This window comes from Microtus ochrogaster, chromosome 8, assembly GCF_000317375.1.
Source record: "Microtus ochrogaster isolate Prairie Vole_2 chromosome 8, MicOch1.0, whole genome shotgun sequence".
Classification (NCBI taxonomy): Eukaryota; Metazoa; Chordata; class Mammalia; order Rodentia; family Cricetidae; genus Microtus; species Microtus ochrogaster.
The window spans coordinates 18131621-18152933 of record NC_022015.1 but is presented as its reverse complement, the minus strand read 5'-3'; the positions used below and the strand labels follow the sequence as shown (position 1 = coordinate 18152933).

At 47.3% G+C, this 21313-nt stretch overlaps 1 protein-coding gene across 5 annotated transcripts in view; it reads right to left on the bottom strand.

Annotated features, from left to right (window-relative positions):
* Positions 1-20255, bottom strand: part of Kdm8 (lysine demethylase 8) — a 24855-nt gene extending 4600 nt beyond the window's left edge. The window contains exons 1-6 of one of the 5 annotated variants that reach the window (XM_026781681.1): positions 19236-20253; positions 13214-13320; positions 5548-6057; positions 2964-3130; positions 968-1115; positions 521-565 (exon numbers count right to left, since the gene is read on the bottom strand). In XM_026781681.1, coding sequence (XP_026637482.1) covers positions 521-565; positions 968-1115; positions 2964-3130; positions 5548-6048 — 861 coding nt within the window. In that variant the 5' untranslated portion in view covers positions 6049-6057; positions 13214-13320; positions 19236-20253. Of the gene's footprint in view, positions 1-520; positions 566-967; positions 1116-2963; positions 3131-5547; positions 6058-13213; positions 13321-19235 lie in introns of all 5 variants that reach the window. The other 4 variants (XM_026781685.1, XM_026781682.1, XM_026781680.1 and 1 more) reach the window with 4 other exon arrangements.
* Between the last annotated feature and the right edge of the window lie 1058 nt (positions 20256-21313).

Here is a 21313-nt window from a genome sequence, read left to right as displayed (position 1 = left end):
GGTTACTCCAGGAGGGGCAGGCCTTGTGACCTGCTCTTCAGGGCCTGTGCTAGGAAGGGAAGCTGCAGCACCTCTCTGTGCAGTCACAGGCATTGTCTCTCACGGTGCCTAGGATCTCTAGGGAGCCTTCTTGCTCATCAGGGGCCTCCCAGGACTCCACCATGTCCATTTTAAATCCAGAGTCCTGGGGTGGCCTTCAGGACCTCTACCACTTGGCTCTCTGGTTCTTGTAAATAACCTCCTGACTGGTGGTCTCTGTACTTTGGGGCTGGAGTGCTTCTCAATGGGAACATTCTCCTACCCCATCCCACTCCAGCTCAGCCAACCTCCTTCAGTCTCTTCATTCTGGGGATCCAGACTGGGCCTCCAGACTTGGTACACTCAATCTCTCAAGCCTGGGGGTTCAACTTGCCTCGCTGCTGCCTATGGTAATGAGAGAGAGCCCTGCTCCAGACAGCAGCTCCCTGGGAGGAGAGGAGCAGGTGAGGGGTGCAGGACAGGAACATGATCTCAGACTTACCTGGTCGAATAGCTGGTGCTGAGCAAGGTACCCAACATCCTTTGCCTGAGCCAGAGGAGGAAAGCAGAGATGACTATCGGTTAGTTTGTGCTGGGTACCTCTTGATGGCCCTATTGCTTAGTTGGTTGCTGAGCCCCACCGGCCACTGTCCTGTGGAGCCTCCTTCCCCAACCCAGGGCCTGATGTGATCAATGATCTCCCAGGCAGGACAGAGGTGAAGGGCAGAAGACTTAGAGCCAGGGGTGCAGCTCTGCCTTTTCAGAATGAGCTACCAGCCCCTGCAGCTTCTCCTTTAAGCGGACAATGCAGGTGTGGCAGGCACACAGCCAAGGGCTGCTGCTTTTTATTAGAAGCTGTTTTAAAAATCATGGTGAGATATACATGATATAAATTTTGCCTTTAAGTTCAGTTGCACCGTCCACCTGTTAAACAGTAACTCCCATATACCTCACTCAGGATGTATTTGTGGATGAACTCGTTGACGGTCATGAGGGTCTGGGACCAATCTTCATCTGTGTACCTTGAACCCACTTCCACAGGGACAGTGCGGCAGCCAGCAACCTCCTGGATGTACTGCAGACTACAAGAGTGAGCATTGGAACCGTCAGCACAGGTGTCAGAGGCGTCCTTGCTACAGACATCTAGGAATGGATTTCTTTGGCTCTCTCATGCTCACAAAACCTCATGAGGTGGAGACCACTGTTGCCCTCACTCTCCTGACAGAGGTTGCACCATAGAGAGGTGAAGCTACTTGTCCAAGCCCACACAGCCCAACCCTCAGGTTCAACCTTGGCCACATACATTGTATGCTGACAACTTCTGGTGTCCAGCATCCTGCTATCTCTTCACTTTTCTCACCCTGTCACCAAGCTGAGAAACCTTGTGACAAATGGAAGGCAGTATGGGTGTGTGAGTGTGTGTGTGTGTGTGTGTGTGTGTGTGTGTGTGTGTGTGTGAAGTGCTGGCTCTGAACTCTGATAGCATGGGGTGAGGCAGGGATCCTTCAGTGAATTTCTTGACCTTCCTGAGTCCCTGCGCCACAACTGCTAAAGGAGGTGATGCCAGCCTGCCTCATTTGGAGCATGGCTGCTATGCTGTGGCTCCTACAGACTCCTCACTGGAGTCTCAACCCACTCCCTTGAGCTACAGCTGTCTTGCAGAGCGAGTATCCAGGGTACTGCCTACATGACCCCCGTGAATGCTAAAATCTCAGGACTCTCCATCCTCATTGGAAACATCCCAGTGTTTGTGAAGGACCTGAGCATCTCCTGTGTTGAAGCCATGACTACTTGGGCTACCTGCTGTAATGTCAATGCCATGGAAGTGCTGCTTCACTAGGGCAGCTAGGGAATAACAAGAAAACAAGGTGCCCAGGCAGCCCACTTGCTCACTCACAGCCCCCGCTGTGTTCCTGATTTATACTGGGCTGCATCTGAGGACAAGACCCATGAACAGGGACTAAAGAGGCAAGTGTACCCCTCACTCCCAGACCTATGTTCAGCTGCAGCCACACACCTCTCTCAGGCAGCAATCTCAGGTACCCAGATCCCAGGAGGAGCCATCTCCCGGGTGATTCCAGTCATGGCCTCAGGCCCTGAGAAGGAAGACCTGTGGCACTTATGAACTCTACACTAACACCTAACATTTCTGAGCCCACAACTTGGGTTGTAGCAAGAGGCTGCTTGTTCATTTATTGACTTCCCTGACTCAAAATAATCACTCAGAAACTATATTATTTGCAATACTGTTTGGCCAATAGCTTAAGCATATTTATAGTTATCTCTTACATCTTAAACTAACCCATCTCCAATAATCTGTATATCACCACATGGCTGTGGCTTACCAGGTAAAGTTCCCTCCTGTGTCTGTATTTGGTGGGGCTATATGGCTTCTCCTGATACCACCTTCTTTCTCCCAGCATTCAGTTTAGTTTTCCCTGCCTAGCTCTATTCTGCCCTGTGCAGGCCCAAAACAGTTTCTTTATTAACCAATGGTATTCACAGCATACAGAGGGGAATCCCACATCACAGGGTAACTCTCAAGGATGGGCTCAGGGTAAGCACATGTCAGCGAGCAGCTTAGACCCCTGGAGCTCAGGATACCTCACTTACAGTTTTAGTTAATTTTGAAAAATTCATTACTCCATGCGCGGGAGGCAAGCATGCACTGTGACACAGGTGGAAGTCAGAAGACAACTTTGTGGCTCTCTCTTTCTACCTGTGTGGGTCCCAGGGCTTGAATTCAAGGCCACTAGGCTTTTACAGCCATCTTCCAGTGCCAGAGTATCCCACTTTATAGTCTTCATTAATCCTCTGCAATCAATCGAGGGGCTTTTGAAGGGTGATCTGGGCAGTGACTTATGGGTAGCCAGAAGACGCCTTCAGGGAATCCTGGGGACACTTAGATGGAGGAAGGACCTCAGCTCCCTACAGTGGCCACTCACCTCCACTTCTTCATGCATGGCCAGTGGTCAGCCACACCTTCCAAGATCACAGGCCTCCCAGGGACTAGAAAGTGCTTCCTGAAGTACTGCAGAGTTGGGCAGCGAAGCCTGGGCACTGCCCGCTCTAACACCACATCGGGAGCTGAGTTGGCATCACACCTCGTCTTCTGTTTAGAATTCAAACAAAGCAAGATTGGGCAACTGTCTCTGGAAGCTCTATCACTGGCAGGATGTCTTTGGTGTCGTTATAAACAGCAGACATTTCTTTTTTGTTTTGATCCGTGTGGGTTTGTGTGTGCACATGTGTGTGGCAGGGGACAACCTCAGGTATTACTCTTTCTCCTGCACTATCTACCTTATTGAGATGGGATTTTCTCCCTGGCCTGGGGCTCACTGATTCAGCTAGGCTGGCTGGCTGGCAAGCCCCTGGGGTCCACCCATCTCAACCTCCCCAGCTCTGGGATGACAAGTACATGCCACCATGCCAAGTTGATCCCAAGTGGTTCTAGGGATTAAACTCCAGTGCTCCTATATGTGTGGGAAGCTTGACTGAGCTATCTCCCCAGTCCCATGCTTTGTTTTATTTTTGAGATGGGATCTCAACGTGTAGCCCTGGCAAGCTTCAAACCCACGGACATCACCTGCCTCTATCTCCCAAGTGCGAGGGGTAGAGACGTACACCACTACACTGAGCAATGTTTTGTGCTTTTGAGACAGGGTCTCACTAGAAAGCCCAGCATGACTTTGAACCCAGAATCCTCTTGCCTCAAATTCCAGAGTGCCTACCACACCCAGCAGTAGATAACATTTCTAAGGTCATTTGCTTTCACCAGCTCAAGGTCCCTTTTTTCTTAGCCAACTCATAGTCTTAGAGCATGCTGGCAGCAGTAGTCCTGAAGAGTGAGTAGCTCTGCCTTTGCATCCAAGCACTACCCTAGGAATTTCCACACTGCCACCCAATGGCTGCACCATACCTTCCTTATCCATTTCCCTCAGGAAAGCTGAGTGGGTCATTTACTATTCCTGGTGGTGACAACCACATCCACGTGTGGTACCCAGGACCACTGGCTGGCCTGAACTGGCTATTTCTTTTGTACTGTCGCCACGCTCAGCACAGGCCTTCGTACAGCCTCTCACAGAAGCCTCTCTGCCCTCTTCTAGCAACAGAAGATTCTTCTACAGCCTCTCAGGACTGTAGCTCTGGGGGTAGAGATGGGGATATTCTGTGTACGTGTTCAGCAGGTTCATCCAGCACTATGGGTGTTCTCTTCCAGTAAGGGACTGAGGCACAGAGACCATGTCTGATCAGACGGGGTGGAGCATGGGAACTGAGCTCAGACAGGCTGACTTAAGGCCTGTGCTCCCTCCTCTGTGGCTATGCATCCCATACCCCACCCCAAAGAGGACCAACCACTTTGGGCAGGACTTGGGACACACTTGGTGGGAAGATGGGGGGTGCCCTTAGGTCAGAGGGGACACGTTTGTCTCTTGAATTGCAGACTGTCCTGCTCTCTGAAGACTGAAGCAGCACACTACCCCACGGCCCTGCAGATGGCACGGGCATCACATAAGCACTGGTGGCTGGCGGTCCCCGAGGCTATGTGCATCTCTCTTAATTTGTAACTTATTGTTATTATTGATTCACTTCATGGTTTTTGTTTGTTTTGTTTTTTTTGTTTGTTTCTGTTTTTTTCTTCACTGTAGACCTTGCTGCCTGCAAACTGTCCATCCTGTGCCTCTCCCTCCCAGGCGATCAGATTACAGATGTGTGCCACCATGCCTAGCTTCTCTTCACTGGGTAAACAGAGGCCAGGCCCATTTCATTAATGGCTCTATGTCCTCATGAATGGTTGGCTGTACAGGCTTTAGCTTTTCCCTACCAACCTCTCCAAGTCCTCAGGTGAAAGGTTCAGCCCTGGCTCTCTTCCTGGCTTGGGGCTCTCATTCCACTGTGGGCACACTCATGTGTTGACATCCGTCATATCTGTCTTATACGTAAATCACACTCAACAGGAAATTCTAAAACTGCAGGAAAGCACTGAGAAACCCATGGGAAACAGTCCAGAATTCCATGGCTGGTATCCAGCACAGTCCTGACAATTTATAGAAGTAGACACCGAAGCCCAAAGGAGATGGTTTCTGGCTTACCCAGCAGAAGCCGGGTGAGGTCTGTAAACCATGCTCCAGGTCTGGAAGGAACTCTGGGATACTTAAACAGCAGTCCAACCTCCATGCGGACTGGAGGGGCAGAACACACCTCAGTTGGCTGGCTGAAGTATCTTTCCAGACCAGGTGAGAAAACATGCTGGAAGCAATCTCCCGGAGGCTGCAGCAGCCTAGCTCTGCCTCGTTCCTGTGAGCTGCCTCTCAGAGTAACGAAGCTACCACCTCCCCTCTTAAAAGGCACTGCCTTTGCAGAGACTTATGGGTCCAGCTGTTCCTTCCCCAAATCAACACAACACCCTTTTTAGCAGAGAGGCTGCCTGTGAGAGGCTGTACCCAGGGAGAGGATTGGATTCTTCTAGAAGATGGGTTGGTCTGCTGAACGGTTCAGCATGGACAATGACTGACTACCCATACATACCTTAGTAACAGGCTCGTCCTGGTGGGGGCCACAGGCAGGCTGCTTTCTTGGGAGCAGGTGTGTCTGGAGGACGGTGACAACTTTGAGAAGGATGTCTCCAAGGATGGCTGCCCCCATCAACAGGCCCATGTCACACACCCGCAATGCTTCAGCCACTGCAGTGGCCTTCTGTGGAGCCCGGCACAGGCACAGGGCCTTCAGGAGGCAGCCGAAGGAGTACACCCGGCGCCATTCCTTGTCCACATCTTGCCAGGGCCCAGTGTTGAGCTTCTCCCAGGAGTAGTCCAGGATGGCCTCGCTGGCCTGCAGGCACTCCTGCCAATGTTCTGCATAGAACAACCCTACAGCTTGCTGTAGCAGCATGGTCAGGCTCCTGCCCACCTTCTCACTGAGCTCCAGCTTCAGCTCCTCCTCTGTGTCAGGCAGGAGTACCCTGAGGTCCTTCCAGAGGGTGCTAGGCCCTACCAAGGGCTCTGTAGGACCCTTAGTGTCCTCTGACATGGTCAGCACCTGAGAGGAACAAGACAGGAATCAAAGACCACACACAACCCTTATGGCCTATACCAGAGCTTTTAAACAAAGTCTTTGCGGCTTGCTGGCCACCTCATTGGTGCAGGGCCGTCTTTTGGGGTCTCTGCTCTACTTTCAGGGCCTTGCACATTGCCTGGCTCTCAGTGCACACTCAACAGATGTCTGTTCAGGGAGAGATGTGTGCTGTCCTCATCTGGAATGACCCCAACACTCCTTCTCTCTTGATGAACTCCTGCCCAATCCTGCAGGCCCAGCCTACATCATCTATGTGGACTCTGAGGACACTCTTCAGTAGTGGTTGAGTTCCCACAGTTGAGCTCTTCCCACCACACCTGTCCCAAAGGACATTTACAGGCATGTTTGTGTGTCTCTGGGCTGGGCACATCCCACGTTGGTTTCCCTAAAGCCTAAAGCTAAGTCTCAATACAGATACAGAAGGAAGCGCTCTGTTTAAGTGTTCCCAAAGAACTGTGTGTTGAAGGTAGTGGAGACATGCCCGTAAAGTTGTACACATTTAGACCCCAGCTTTGTTTCTTGGTCCATAAAGTAAAGAGGCATCCTCTGCCTCATGCCCCCACGATGATGCATTGAGCTGCCACAGGTCCAAAGTAACACGGCCATGCAGCCCTGGATTGAAACCTCTAAAACTGTAAGCTCACACAAATCTTCTTTTTAATTTATCCTAGGTATCTGTTACAGAAACGGAAAGCTAACAAACACACAACAACCTAAACAGAAAGAAAATAGCACTGGCAGCTTGGTGGCTTAGCCTGAGTGTCGTGTGTACATGACAGTCACTGTGCTAACAACAACAGGAGCTGTAGCTCACAGACAACCATGGCTACCTGCCTTCTCTCTGTTCTTAGCACTGTCCTAACAGGACCTGCAGCTCACAGACAACCATGGCTACCTGCCCTTCTCTCTGTTCTTGGCACTATCCCAACAGCTCTGTCATCTGCTATGGGTTAGATGTGATTTATCCCTAAACTTTCATAGGCTTGGAATTTGGTCCTCAATAGGGGACATTTAAGAGATGGGCCCAGAAAGAGGTGATTAGGTCATTAAGGGTACCACTGTGGGAGGGTATCAATACCGACCTTACAAGAGTGGGCTAGTTTCTCTGAGGGTGGTTGAGGGTGGCTGGTATAAAGTGAGGGCGCCCTCATCTAGCTTCCTGGCATGTGTCAGTGCCCCCTCCCACTTCTCTACCTAATGTATGATACAGCTTGGTAGCAGGTGGCCCTCATCAGATGTCTGTAGCCAGCTGTTGGGACTCTGCAGCTGTCAGAATTGTGAGCCAAGGAAACTTCTCTTCATACATCTCCCAACACGTGTCAGACAATCTGTTCCAGCAACCTCAGATAGAACAGGACATCCTCTGCTTCCCATCATGTTGAGTGATGAGGAACACTGGGTTTCTGGCAGAGATGTAGAAGGTCAAATATGAAACATCAGGCTTTGCTGTCCACATGGTCACAGTTGACACTACTCTGCCATTCACGAACCAGAATAAACAAATAGGGGTGGGTGTGTTCCAATAAAGCTTTATTTATAAAAACAGAGGGTACCAAATGGTAGTCTGCCAACTCCTACTCTTTGTGTACTGGAGTTTACCTCTGGGTTTCATCCCTGGCATGGGATAAAAGAAAAGAATGAAAAGGAAAAGATTCCTTCCCCCCACCCCATTTTGAGACAGAGTCTGTTGGAGGAAGGTCATTGGTTAATTAAATAAAGAAGCTGCTAGCCCTGATAGGTTAAAACATAGGTGGGAGGAGTAAACAGAACAGAACGCTGGGAGGAAGAGGAAGTGAGCTCAGACTGACAGCTCTGCTCTCTGGAGCAGAGACACCATGCTCCCGGCTCCTGGGCGGACGCGGGGATAGCTCTGCTCTCTGAGGCACATGCGATGAAGCTCCGACCCAGGATGGACGTAGGCTAGAATCTTCCCGGTAAGACCGGTGCTCATAGATTATTAGAGATGGGTTGATCGGGATATCAGAATTAGCCAGTAAGGGCTAGAGCTAAAGGGCCAAGCAGTGATTAAAAGAATATAGTGTTCGGGTAATTATTTCGGGTAAAGCTAGCCAGGTGGTGGGAAGCAGCCCGCCGCTCATATTACAACAAGAGTCTCTCTGTGTAGTCCTGGCTGTTGTGAGCTGTATTGTGGAACTATGTAGCCCAAGATGACCAATTCAGAGACCCACGTGTCTCTGCCTGTGCCACCATCGACAGGGAGAAAAGATGCCCTTTATCTCTTCCTGGCTACTGTGACAGAAGCCAGTGCTACTGGAATCTGTGCAGTGACTGACGTCTGGTCATAGTCACCTCCCATAGGTACCTAGAAGGTGGAAGTGGAGAGTTCTCGGGCTCTAGCGAATAAAAGTTCCAGGGAGCAGGAAGCTGCCATATGGAAAAGGGAATTGTGGGAAGACCACTGAGCTAGCCTGGATGGTCCACATGGAAAAGGCATGAGCAAAATATAAGCATACTTAGCTTACAAGTTAGTCTGTGCTGACGGACAGATAACAGTCCTACAGATGTTCATATCCTACCTTCAAATGGTGATTATGTCACCTAATAGAGCAAAAGGGCCTCTGCAGGTGTGACAGAATGGGACCTGAGATGGAAGATTACCCTGGATTATCTGGATGGGCTCATGTATTTTATTATAAGGATTGCTTTGGGCTAAGGTCAGAGTTGGAAGTCACGTGACTTCAGAAGAATGGTCAAAGAAAGGCAAAGTGGCTGGCTTTGGTGACTAGTTAATGGGCCACAAGCTGAGAGGAATTCAGAGCAACTTTCAGAAGCTGAGAAAAATCAAAGAAATTGATTCTGTCCTGAGGCTCTTTTGAAAAGAAGGCAGCCCGACTGAGCCCTTGATTTCAGTCCAGCAAGATTTTCAGTCCACAGATCTGCAAGGGCAGCAAGCCTGCTGCCTACAGCCAGTGCTTATGGTAGCCTACTTCTATAGCACGAGAAAAAGAAACCAGTGGGGCTGGAAAGTGACAAACACACGAGCCTAGAGCTCACACCATTAGTGACTCTACTGACCACTCAGCTAGTATGTGTTGGCTCATGCCACCATGTTGGGAAGGCCACGGGGAAAGAGATGAAGTGAGCCTATAGCTAACAGAATGAGGAGTAAGAGACTCCATGTCCAGTAGCTGCCTGTCCCCATATGGAATCTGGACAACAGAAACTGGGGGGCATAGGTCCCTGTCCAGTTGAGTCTTTGCACCGGACCATAGCCTTGTAAGGGTTTCTGACAGAGGGCCTGGCCATGCCAATGTACACACACCCACTCAGAACAACAGTCCTAAGTGTGCATTGTTTAAGCCACTGAATTTACAATCCGCCAAGCAATGTCACACCTCTCACTCTCTATCTTAACTTCAGTGCCCAATAAGGGAATTCCTGTTGCTTAAGCTGAGTTTCACAGACTGGGTAATTTGGAAGGAATAAAAGTTTAACTAGCTCCTGGTTCTTAATGCTGAGAAGTCCAAGGGTACCTTCCAAGGACCTTCCTTCTAGCATGGGCTTTGTAGGCTTTGAACCCAGATGTTGGCCAGAGAACCCGTGACTGTATAGATGAGGGAACTGAGTCACACTTTCAAGTGACGTGGCTTGCTGGAGTGATGAAGCTGGGGAGCCGAGTTCATTACCAACAGATTGTGACAAATCTGTTCCATCCTTACCTAAGACAAAAGGAATCTCATGGCTTTCTTGTTTTGTTTTTTTTTTTTTATTTCTTCTGTATCTGGACACCTAATTTCTCAAGCACAGCATACCCCTTCTATGAGGCCCGTAGAGGAACCTCTCCTCTCTCCAGTCTCACCAGAGTGCCAGAGATCAGCTGATACATACTCTTTCCTGGGTTCTACCCTGAGGTTTCCTGATCCCCTCAGACCCTTCTTTCTTTTCTTTCCCTCCACCCAGGGACAAGCACTAGCGGTCCTTTGTCAAAAGGCAGATATATTCTTCAGTTGTTCATTTATCAACATAACTGGACCTGGTGGCAAAGGCTAGCCCCCATGCCACCAGGTTGCTGGTTGCTGCTTCACTTTTTTTTTTAAAGCTTTATTTACTCATTAAGTACGGTGTTCTGCCTGCATGTCTGCCTGGCCAGAAAAGGGCACCAGATCTCACCATAGATGGTCGTGAGGCACCATGGGATTGCTGGGAATTGAACTCAAGACCTTTGAAAGATATAATACTTGAGGTTCTAGCTAGAGCAATAAGACAACAAAAGGAGATCAACAAGATACAAATTGGAAAAGAAGTCAAACTCTCACTATTTGCTGATGATATGATAGTTTACATAAGTGACCCCAAAAATTCTACCAAGGAACTTCTACAACTCATAAACACTTTCAGTAATGTAGCAGGATACAAGATTAACTCAAAAAAAAAATCAGTAGCCCTCCTTTACACAGATGATAAAGGGGCTGAGAAAGAAATCAGAAAAACATGAAACATCACCCTTCACAATACCCATCAATAGCATAAAATATCCGGAGTAACTCTAACCAAACAAGTGGAAGACCTATATAACAAGAACTTTAAATCTTTGAAGAAAGAAATTGAAGAAGACACCAACAAATGGAAAGATCTCCTCCCATGTTCTTGGATAGGCAGAATTAACATAGTAAAAATGGCAATTTTACCAAAAGCAATCTACAGATTCAATGCAATGCCCATCAAAATCCCAGCAAAATTCTTCACAGACCTTGAAAGAACAGTAGTCAACTTCATATGGAAAAGCAAAAAACCAAGGATAGCCAAACAATCCTGTACAATAAAGGAACTTCTGGAGGCACCACCATCTCTGACTTCAATCTCTACTATAGAGCCACAGTACTGAAAACAGCCCGGTATTGGCATAAGAACAGACAGGAGGACCAATGGAACTGAATCAAAGACCCAGATATTAATCCACACACTTAAAAACACCCGATTTTTGACAAAGAAGCAAAAAAATAAAATGTAAAAAGAAAGCATATTTAACAAATGGTGCTGGCATAACTAGATATCAACATGTAGAAGAATAAAAATAGATCCATATCTATCACCAAGCATAAAACTCAAGTCCAAATGGTTCAAAGACCTCAACATAAAGCCAGCCACACTGAACCTCAAAGAAGAGAAAGCAGGAAGTACACTTGAACGCATTGGCACAGGAGACCACTTCCTAAATATAATATAAATATACTGTCAGTAGCACAGACACTGAGAAAAACAATTAATAAATTGGACCTCCTGAAACTGAGAAGCTTCTGTAAAGCAAAGGACATGGTCAACAAGACAAAACAACAGCCTACAGAATGGGAAAAGATCTTCACCAACCCCACATCAGACAGAGGTCTGATCTCCAAAATATACAAAGAACTCAAGAAACTGCTCATCAAAAGAACAAATAATCCAATAAAATAAATGGGGTACAGACCTAAACAGAGAACTCTCAATAGAGGAATCTAAAATGGTTGAAATGCTCAACATCCTTAGCCATTAGAGAAATGCAAATCAAAACAACTCTAAGATTCCATCCTATACCTGTAAGAATGGCCAAGATCAAATACATTGATGATAACTTACGCTGGAGAGGTTGTGGGGTAAAGGGAACACTTCTGCATTACTGGTGGGAATACAAGCTGGTACAGCCCCTTTGGATATCAGTATGGCGATTTCTCAGAAAATTAGAAAACAACCTTCCTCAAGACCTAGTGGGTAAATACCCAAAGGATGCTCAGGCATACCACAAGGACATGTGCTCAACTATGTTCATAGCAGCATTGTTTGTCATAGCCAGAACCTGAAAACAACCTAAATGCCCCTCGACCAAAGAACGGATAAGGAACATGTGGTACATTTATATAATGGAGTACTACACAGCAGAAAAAAGTAATGATATCTTGAAAATTGTGGGCAAAAGGATAGATCTAGAAAACATCATATTGAGTGAAGTAACCCAGATTAAGAAAGACAAATATCATATGTACTCACTCATAAGTGGCTTTTAGACATAAAACAAAGAAAAACCAGCCTACAATTCACTATCCCAGAGAACCTAGACAACAATGAGGACCCTAAGAGAGATACATAGATGTAACCTACATGGTAAGTAGAAAAGGACAAGAGCTCCTGAGTAAATAGGGAGCATGGGGATCATGGAAGAGAGCAGAAGGGGAGAGGAAGGGAGGGGAGTGGAGAAAAATATATCGCTCAATAAAAACAATTTTTTAAAAAGGGCTTTGAAAGAGCAGCCAGTGCTTTTAACTTCTCTGTAGCCCACTTCTTCACTCTTAATTCCAGGGACTAACAATATTTCACTCCACAGCCCATAGATAGCATCTTGGTCATCAGAAATGCCTTCCCCTCCTGGCCCCAGCCCCTGTTCCCACTAAGGAAAGACACAGTCCTCCAGATGCTGGACAACTTATCTATTTTACCTGGCAGAGGCATACCACCCCACCCTGGGCCCCAGGACTACACAGAATTATTCTCCTGACCCCGACAGTCACTAAACTAGAAAACTTCCTATCCTGGATACACCTCTCCTGTCTTAAAAAGCCTGCCTATCACACAGAACAGCCCTAGCGGGACCCATAACATTACAACTCTGAAGCACAATTAACAAAAACTCAGAGAGAGAAAGTGGGGTTCAACCTCAGTCCAGGAATCTTAGGATGAGACTGAGAAAGAGTGGTCTCCTCCCATTTTATAATCCTCTCTAGGGCTGAGATTAAAGGCATGAACCACTGGGATTAAAGACTGCACTACCTGGTTTCTATGGCGACTCGTGTGGTTACTGAGATTTAAGGTGTGTGTTACCATTCCCTGGCTGACCAGTGGTGTTGTTTAATTCTCTGTGCTTCAGGCAAGTTTATTTATTAAAATACAAATTAAATGTGACTACACAACTCACTAGGCTCCCTTCCATCCCAGAACTGACCCCAACACTCACTCTCTTCCAATCTGTGCTAGTTGGGGTTTTCAGGAGAAACAGAATGGGCAGAATGAATGTATATGGGATTTATTGGAGTGACTTACAGCCTGGGGTCTGGCTAGTCCAACAATGCAATGGCTGTCTACCAACAGAAAGGCGGGGGGACAAAGGGGACTTATTAGAATGACTTAAAGGCTGTGGTCCTGATAGTTCAATAATGGGGGGCTATGAACGGAAAATCCAAGAATCCAGTAGTTGTTCAATCCACAGGACTGGATGACTCAATTGGTCTTCAGTATCTGCAAGAATCCCAAAGAAGTAGGCTCTAATGCCAGTGAAGAAAGGAGAACAAGCAAAGGGCAAAAGCTTTCAGGAGAAGGTGTGGCCCAGATTAGACCTGGATTAAAGGTGTGGGTTTCCTATCTCAAAGATCCAGATTACAAGTAGGTCTTCTCACTTCAAATTAAGCAGAAATCCTTCACAGGTGTGCCCTCCATTTTTGGATTTTAGTTAATTCCAGATGTAGTCAAGTTGACAACCAAGAACAGCCATCACACTGGGGAAAACAAAATTTTGACTTCAGATGGTATCTTAGTTAGGGTTTCTATTGTAGTGAAGAGACACTATGACCATAGCAATTCTTACAAAACAAAAACCATTTAACTGGGGAAACCTTATCGTTTCAGAGGTTTAGTCCATTGTCGTCATAGTGGGACGCATGGTGGTGAGAAGGAACACATGGTACTGGAGAGATATCTGACCATCTGTGTTGGTTTGAATAAGATTAGCCCACATAGGCTCATATATTTGAATGCTTAAGGAGTGACATTAGGAGGTGTGGCCTTGTTGGGATCAGCAGGCAGAAGGAAGCACTGGGCCTTTGGGGCATTTGAGACCCCACATCCCACCCCCAGTGACACACTTCCTCCAACAAGGTCACACCTACTCCAACAAGGCTATACCTCCTAATGCCGCTCCCTGCACACTCAAATACATGAGCCTATGAGGACCAATCTTATTCAAACCATCACAGGTGATTATAGCTAATGGCAAGGACTTCTCTCCAAAGGCTACCCTCCACCTGGAGGTGAAGGCTGTTGACATCTTTGTCCTCATTCATACCATGGATCCATGGGGAGTCTTGTGTTCTCTTTCCTCAGAAAAATCAAGCCAGGTGAACCCCAACCAAACCTTTGGACCCCAAGGTTCCCTTTCTTAAAATGCTTGCCCTCATAAACCATAGCCATGAAAATGCTCTCTAAAATTCTTCTTGGAAGAGACTGTTGGATATGCCTGAGGATAAGGCAAGTTAAATAGCTGGGCACAGGCTTAATCAAAATCCATTTAACCAATGACTCCGTGTCTAAATCCTGTCTTTGGGCCTTGCCTGTACAAACTGTGGGTAGAGCTGACTGTGTGGGCCTCCATCCTAACTGCAGTAGGCTAATCTCCAACTCAAAAGTCTCTGATGATGCCTATGTTACATGCCCCAAGGAAGACCTCTGATCTAGCTACCCCTCAATTACCCCATGTGCTAAACTGTATACTTAGTTCCTGATCTTATAGTCATCCCTGGGAATGAAATAAATGACCAGTCCACCCCTATCTAAACCAAAAGGGATTCCATATCACTACTAGTCCTATTGGGGGTAACCATGGCAGGGGTTGTAGCCCTGTGGGGAATGACCACTGGACTCCAACAAGTACAACATAGCCAACTTGCTCAACAAATCAAGGCTGATCTTACACTGGTACAAGACAGCATTAAAAACTCCAGACTCAGTTGGACCCAGCAGTCATGATGCTACAAAACAGAGTGGGATCCGATCTCATTATGGTAGAGAAAGGGGAAATCTGTGCTATGTTAGGGGAAGAATGTTGCTTCTACATAAATTTATCAGATGTCTAAGGGAGGATGCCAGACAGCTAAAAGAAAGAACAGATTCATGAGTCAGATGCCCACATCAAGCTGGGCAGGCTTCTGGTGTACTTGGAGAACACGGAGAACCCCCTGCATTGGGCCCCACATCCTGACAGTTTCAGCTCTAATCTTCTGTCCTTTGTCCTCTCTAATCTGTTGTAGCAAAGAGCAGAAGCCCTCACCTCCTCAGTCACTGCTCCACTCTTCCTGACCAAAGCTGCTACCTCAGAGCCCTGGAACCAGATGAGCCCAAAGCGCCAATATATGGGCTTGAGGAACATATACCTAAAGTCAAAGACCTGGAAAACCCCCGCGTTTTCTCCCTACCCCTTACAATGACCCACCTCAGCATGAAGCAGTGAAGAAAGAGATGATGCCCCTGGACTGCACATCCGGGCTTAGAATGATGGAATGCCTTGGGTGTAAAACAGGATTCCTATAGGATGCAGACAACCTGACTCAGCTGTTGTGTCAGGATCTCTAGAGCAGTTGCCCTCAACTTTCCTAATTCTGCGACCCTTTAATAGAGTTCCTTTTGCTGTGGTGACCCCCCAACCATCAAATTATGTTCATTGCTACTTTATAACTGTAATTTTGCTATTGTTATGAAGTGTAATGTTACTATCTGATATGTAGGATATCTATCTGTGACCCTGTGAAAGGGTAGTTCAACCCCCAAATCAGTTACAACCCACAGGCTGAGAATTGCTGTTCTAGAGGAACAGAACTGATAAAATGATGTGTGTGTGTGTGTGATTTATTGATTTATTAGAGTATGGCTTACAGACTGTGATCCAGCTAGTCCAACAATGACTGTCTACCAATGGAAAGTCTGAGAATCCAGTAATTGTTCAGTCCCATGAGGCTAGATGTATGTCTTAGCTGGTCTTCAGTAATGCGGGAATTTTGAAGAAATAGGCTCTACTGCCAGTGAAAGAATGGAATTGCCATCAAAAGTAAATGGCAAGCAGAGAAAGAGCAAAAACTTCCTTCTTCCATGTCTTTTATATGGGCCGCCGGATGGTGTGGTCCGGATTAAAGACGATCTTTCCACTTCAAATGCTTTAATTAAGAAAATCCCTCAGAAGTATACCCAGGCTCTTGGGGTTGAATTAATACCAGATGTGGCTGAGCTGATAACGAAGAACAGTCATCACAGCTCAGACAGGAATGTTCCAGAGAGAGCCTGTCTCCCAAGATAATCTTGCTTGAAACAAGAGAATTCCAGGAAACAGGGACCGAAACCCACATGGCCCTACAACTGCAACAATTTCCTCATTCCTAAACCCAGCACCCCAGCATTTTCTCTTACAGGCACCCCCTTTCTCATGGCAGATTGTCTGTCCTTCACTGTCTGAAATAAACACTCCGGTCTGTTGACATCAGATGCTGGGTTCTTTCTCCTCGTCTCTTTATGCTGCCTCAGAAGTTTACAATTTCTATACTGCAACTTTCAAAGGCCTCCAAGAGAAGGACCTCGTGCTGTAGACTATGTGAAAGAGCATTCTGGGAGACAGCCTCACATTGGCTATAGTAAATCATCCTCTCTCATGATCACATGAGCTAGCCCTAGTAATTAAAAGCAATTTAAATGACACCTATTAATTTGTGTGTGTGTGTGTGCGCGCACGCGCGCACGCACACACACATGGTGAACTTGTACCATGGTGTATGTGTGGAGACCAGGGGATAACTTCAGGACTGGTTTTCTCCTTGTACCATGTGGGGCCTGGGAGTTGAGCTCAAGTTGTCAAGCCTGCAGCAAGTGTGTTCCCTCGCTGAGCCCCACCTTAGGAATGCTGTTTGTTGGAATGCAGTCATCAGAGATGTCTAATACAGCTGACGTCAACAGTCTTCCAGATGTGGGCATTTCAGTTAGGTAAGTTTCTGTCCCGTAATAGCTGTCAGTGGCTACTTTAAGTGGCTTCTGACAGGTCTACTGATGGATGTTAGACACCAGTTGCCCACGGGGTCTTATGTTGGCAGTGTGGGGAAATTCCATGGTGAGTGGAATGTTGGCCTCGGCGGGCTCATGGCTGCCTCCACAGCCTTTCCCGGATCCTAGTTGACCCTTTTAAACAGTCACTGTCCTTGTATTACACAACAGACATCCAGCCACAGAGTAAAAACAACAGACCGCCATGCTCCTGTGTTCTCAGTCTGCCTGTTTAGTCTGCCTTTACGAGAGCACTGTATCAACCAATGGTACTTGTGCTGGGTTTCCCGCGTAAACAACTTTTATAACCAAAGTGAATGCACAGCTATAATCTTTTTTTTTTTTTGGTTTTTCGAGACAGGGTTTCTCTGTAGCTTTGGAGCCTGTCTTGGAACTAGCTCTGTAGACCAGGCTGGTCTCGAACTCACAGAGATCCACCTGCCTCTGCCTCCCGAGTGCTGGGATTAAAGGCGTGCGCCACCATCGCCTGGCCACAGCTATAATCTTAACTCGTGTACTCCTCCATGTATCTGACCCAGACAACAGAATTGAATTATTTGCTAAAAGCAGTAATTTACAGAAATTCAAAGCGAATTTCTAAACTCTACCATTGAAGTTGAAAGCAACATTTATGAATTTTGGTTGATAAACAATAAGGGGCATTGTTTGAGTCAGTTGGAGCCAGTCAGTGACATAACCCCTTTGTAACAGTCTGTTAAAGATGTCTGAACAGCATCCCATTCTTTTCCCATGTGATGTTTTCTGTGTTGTTCAAAGCTACAAGAATTTTGTCTACATTGTGGTCCGATGTCCAATGGAATAATTGTCTTTCTCTATGGTCTCAAGCCCAGGCTTCAAGTCAACGCTCCAGTGCTTGCATGCTTGCCCAAACCCTGATCTGAGACAGGACCAGCCTGAGTGGCTCTGATCTGGCTGTAAGTATTCACTAACTTCCTATAACCTCTCAAGAAGCTGCCTCTGAGAAAAGGCTATATTAACTAAATGGTGAATAAACCAGTCTTTCACATTGTACCTAAATTTTAAGTCTTAAAAAAAAAAAATTGGCTCCCCAGAGTACCATAAAAGAGTTTATTGTGATTTGGGTAAATAACCTTCTAAAAATCAGGTATAGATGAGCTAACTATGGAATCTGCCATCTAAATTAGGATGCTATAAATTTAAGTGCCCAGATATAGTCTGGGATCATTCCTGGTAAAATGACCCCTTTACTTATCAAAACACAGGCCACATGTATTAGTCTCAATGGCCTCAGCTGCTCACATTACACGTTTCTCTTCCCCAAATGTAACAGGTATAGGCTTTAAGGATGTCTTGCTGGCCATAGCAGGCTTTGTGTTCTGCTCTTGAAGGTGGTGGCAGCTCTCAACATACAGTCTGAAGACATGTGCCCTTGCTGGCAAAGCAGCCTTCAGGTGCTCCATGGCCACCTGTCAGGTCAAGGCACCACTTTCAGATAAAGGTCCATTGCTGGCTGCAGAAAACAGCTTTTCTTTGGGACCCTAATCTAAAAGGTCTTTAAAGGCTTGTTTGTTGGTGTAGAAACCCGAGTGATTCTGTTGGTGATTCTGCTAGTGAACCAACCTAGCAGGAGCTAAGGTCTCCTGCTGCTCACACCAAGAACAAAGGAGCCGATAACAGGCCGGCTGTACTCTTCACAGAAACCAGTCTTGGTTGCTGTGAGAACACAGAAAAAGCGGGCTGCTGGAGGCCTTAGCGTGAACAAACTTGTAGGAAAATACGAGCAGTCCTTCTCTCAAAGCACCGGCCAAAACCCGCTGCTCACGCCTCCCTGCTCAGTCGGGAGGACTGCTGCTAAGTGATCTAGGCAGAAGATGCTCTGTCCCAGGAAGTCTCTGGTCGGCCGCGCGGGCCTCTGCTACCTTTTGGGGGACAGCAGGGTTTGGGCGGTTCCAGGGAGGAGGTTGGACACAGGCCCTTTTCCAGCAGTGGCCAAAGCCACACTTTCCTGACAGACGACGCAGGCAGGTCGTGCGGTCCATCCAGCCACTCGGCCTGTCCCCACACTTGAAACTAATCAAAGCCACACAGGGAAAAGTAGGTGGGTGTGGAGGTAAACATCACAATGACGAGGACGCACGACAGTACAGTCGCAGAAGCAGTTCCGCGTGCAAGCGCTATCTGATGCCCCTAGAAGCTTACGTAATGCGCTGACACTTTGCCCAATCCTTTGGTCGCTAGCAACCAGCTACAACCCGTAGCTTCTCCAGCGGCTCCCAGTCCTCCCAAAGCGCCTGCGCGAAGCCGTCCCACCGCCCGCCCGCTCCGGAGCTTGAGCGTGGCGCCTGCTGCCAGCGCTCTGCGGAGCTTCAACTAACCTCTCTGATTCTTGGACGGGGCTGTGTTTCTCATCGCTGGCATCGACTGGTTCCGCCGGGGCGAAGATTCCACGGCCGGCCTTCTCGTCCTCACGAACTACACCGGGGAGCATCGATCATTCCCGACTCGTCTGATCGCGACGAACGAGAGCCTAGAGGAGCGCCGAGCGATCGATGCCCAGCCCCGCCCTCTTCGGGTCAAAGACTGGAGGCCTGAGCTCTTTTTTTCCGGGTCGTACCTTGGCAAACAGTTTCTTACCCACGATTTTACCTAATCCTTCCAACTCAGATAATTAGTTCTCCCTATTTTACGTCGTAGGAAACCGAGGTGAAAGAGAATTGGCCACAAAGTTTTGAAAGTCACATGTATAATTTGAACCCCCGAGTACGGCAGCTAGAGCTGGTTCCGGTGAGGCGGCCTCCGGTTTCCGTGCAGACTGGGAGGTGCAGAAGGCTTGGGAATCACCGCGAGTTTTGTGTTTTGAGCATTCTTTCCCGGTGGGTTCCAGAGGTGCTGGGTTTGCAGCGCAGCTGATGCCCTGTAAAGCTCCGCTAGCCTTGGGTTTGGAGTGTGGTCAGAAAAGCGTGGGGTAATTTATTTATTGCTCAGCAGGGACGAGCTGCTGAGGCACCCCTCGGTTTTCATCCTCTCAACAATCCTAAGTAGCGATGAGGAAGGGGTGTGATGTTTGCTCAAGGGCAGCGCTAGGGAACAGTCGTTTTCTAGGTGCTGTGGTTGGTAATATAGTTTTGTTTTCTGTTAAAGAGTTAAAAGGCAGGAAAAAAAATCTCGAATTCAACAGGTAGCAGCAGAGAAATCTCAAACATCACAGACAGCAGCAAACACACGTAGAAGACCCTCTGCAAAGCAGGTGGAGTGGGGTTGGAAAGCCGAAAATTCCAGTCTCTTTACTAGACTTTTTTTTAAAAAATAAATTCCTTCCCTAATTTAGGGGTGGTGGGATTTTGTTTTGGCTCGGTTTGGTTTTGCTTTTTTCGAGAGAGAGAGTTTCTGTGTAGCTTTGGAGCCTGTCCTGGAATTCGCGCTGTAGACCAGGCTGGCATTGAACTAGAAATCCACCTGCCTCCGCCTCCTGAGATTAAAGTCGTGCTCCAACATCACCAGGCAGGGTTGGTGGTTTAAAAAAAGGATGTTTGTCCAGCAACTGTTGGGTGGCATGTCCTGATCTGGTCCTAAACTTGTTGAGCCAGTCGATCAACAGGAGTCCTGCTAGTGGGAGACAATGCCTACAAGGCCTTTGTTGTAAGATGTCAGGCTTTTGTCTCAAGTCAGAAGGGTCAGGAAGAAGTCGGCCATCTTGAAAGTGTGAAAACTTCAAAGCCATACCTAGCTGTTGCTGTTATCACCGACCCCAGGTATGGAGGGAGGAAATAGAAAAAAAAATCTGTCATTCCCTGAACCTGGCTTACCTTGCCTTCACCACTTAGTGAGTGCTGTATTTTACCTGAGCACAGTACCCTTGGGAAACAGGAAAGAAACACATCTTATCAGCTCTTTGTATTGCAGCAAACAGCTTACTGCAGAACAACAGCCTTCCCATAGTGCTTAGGCAGAACTCCTAATGCTCCTTCATTCCCTGGGATGGGCCAGGCAGTCCCTCCAATCCCTGGATGTTGGTCCCCTATAGCCACACACAGCATGACCCCAGGGTGCAGTGACTGACCTGCTAGGCCAGCATCCTTCCCTCTTCATTTCACTCCCTGAGTTTTCTAGTTTTGAATTTCTTCTCTGTGAAAGAAAAGTTCAAACTGGGAGGATGATCCGTCAGTAAAGTGTTTGTTCTGCAAGTACGGAGTTCTGAGTTCAAGTCCTCGGTACCCAAGTGTAGGAGCAGGTACAGTTCCAGAACTAGGGAGGCAAAGACAGGAGGATTGCTGGGTTTGCTGTCCCGTCAGTCCAACAGAATCAGTGAGGTCCAGGATCAGGGAGAGATGCTGTCTCAAAGATAAGGTAAAGAGCAATTTGGGAAGATATCCAACCTCTGAATCCCCCTTTTTTTAAAAAAAAAAAAAATTTATTTATTTGTTAGGTATACAATATTCTGTCTGTGTGTATG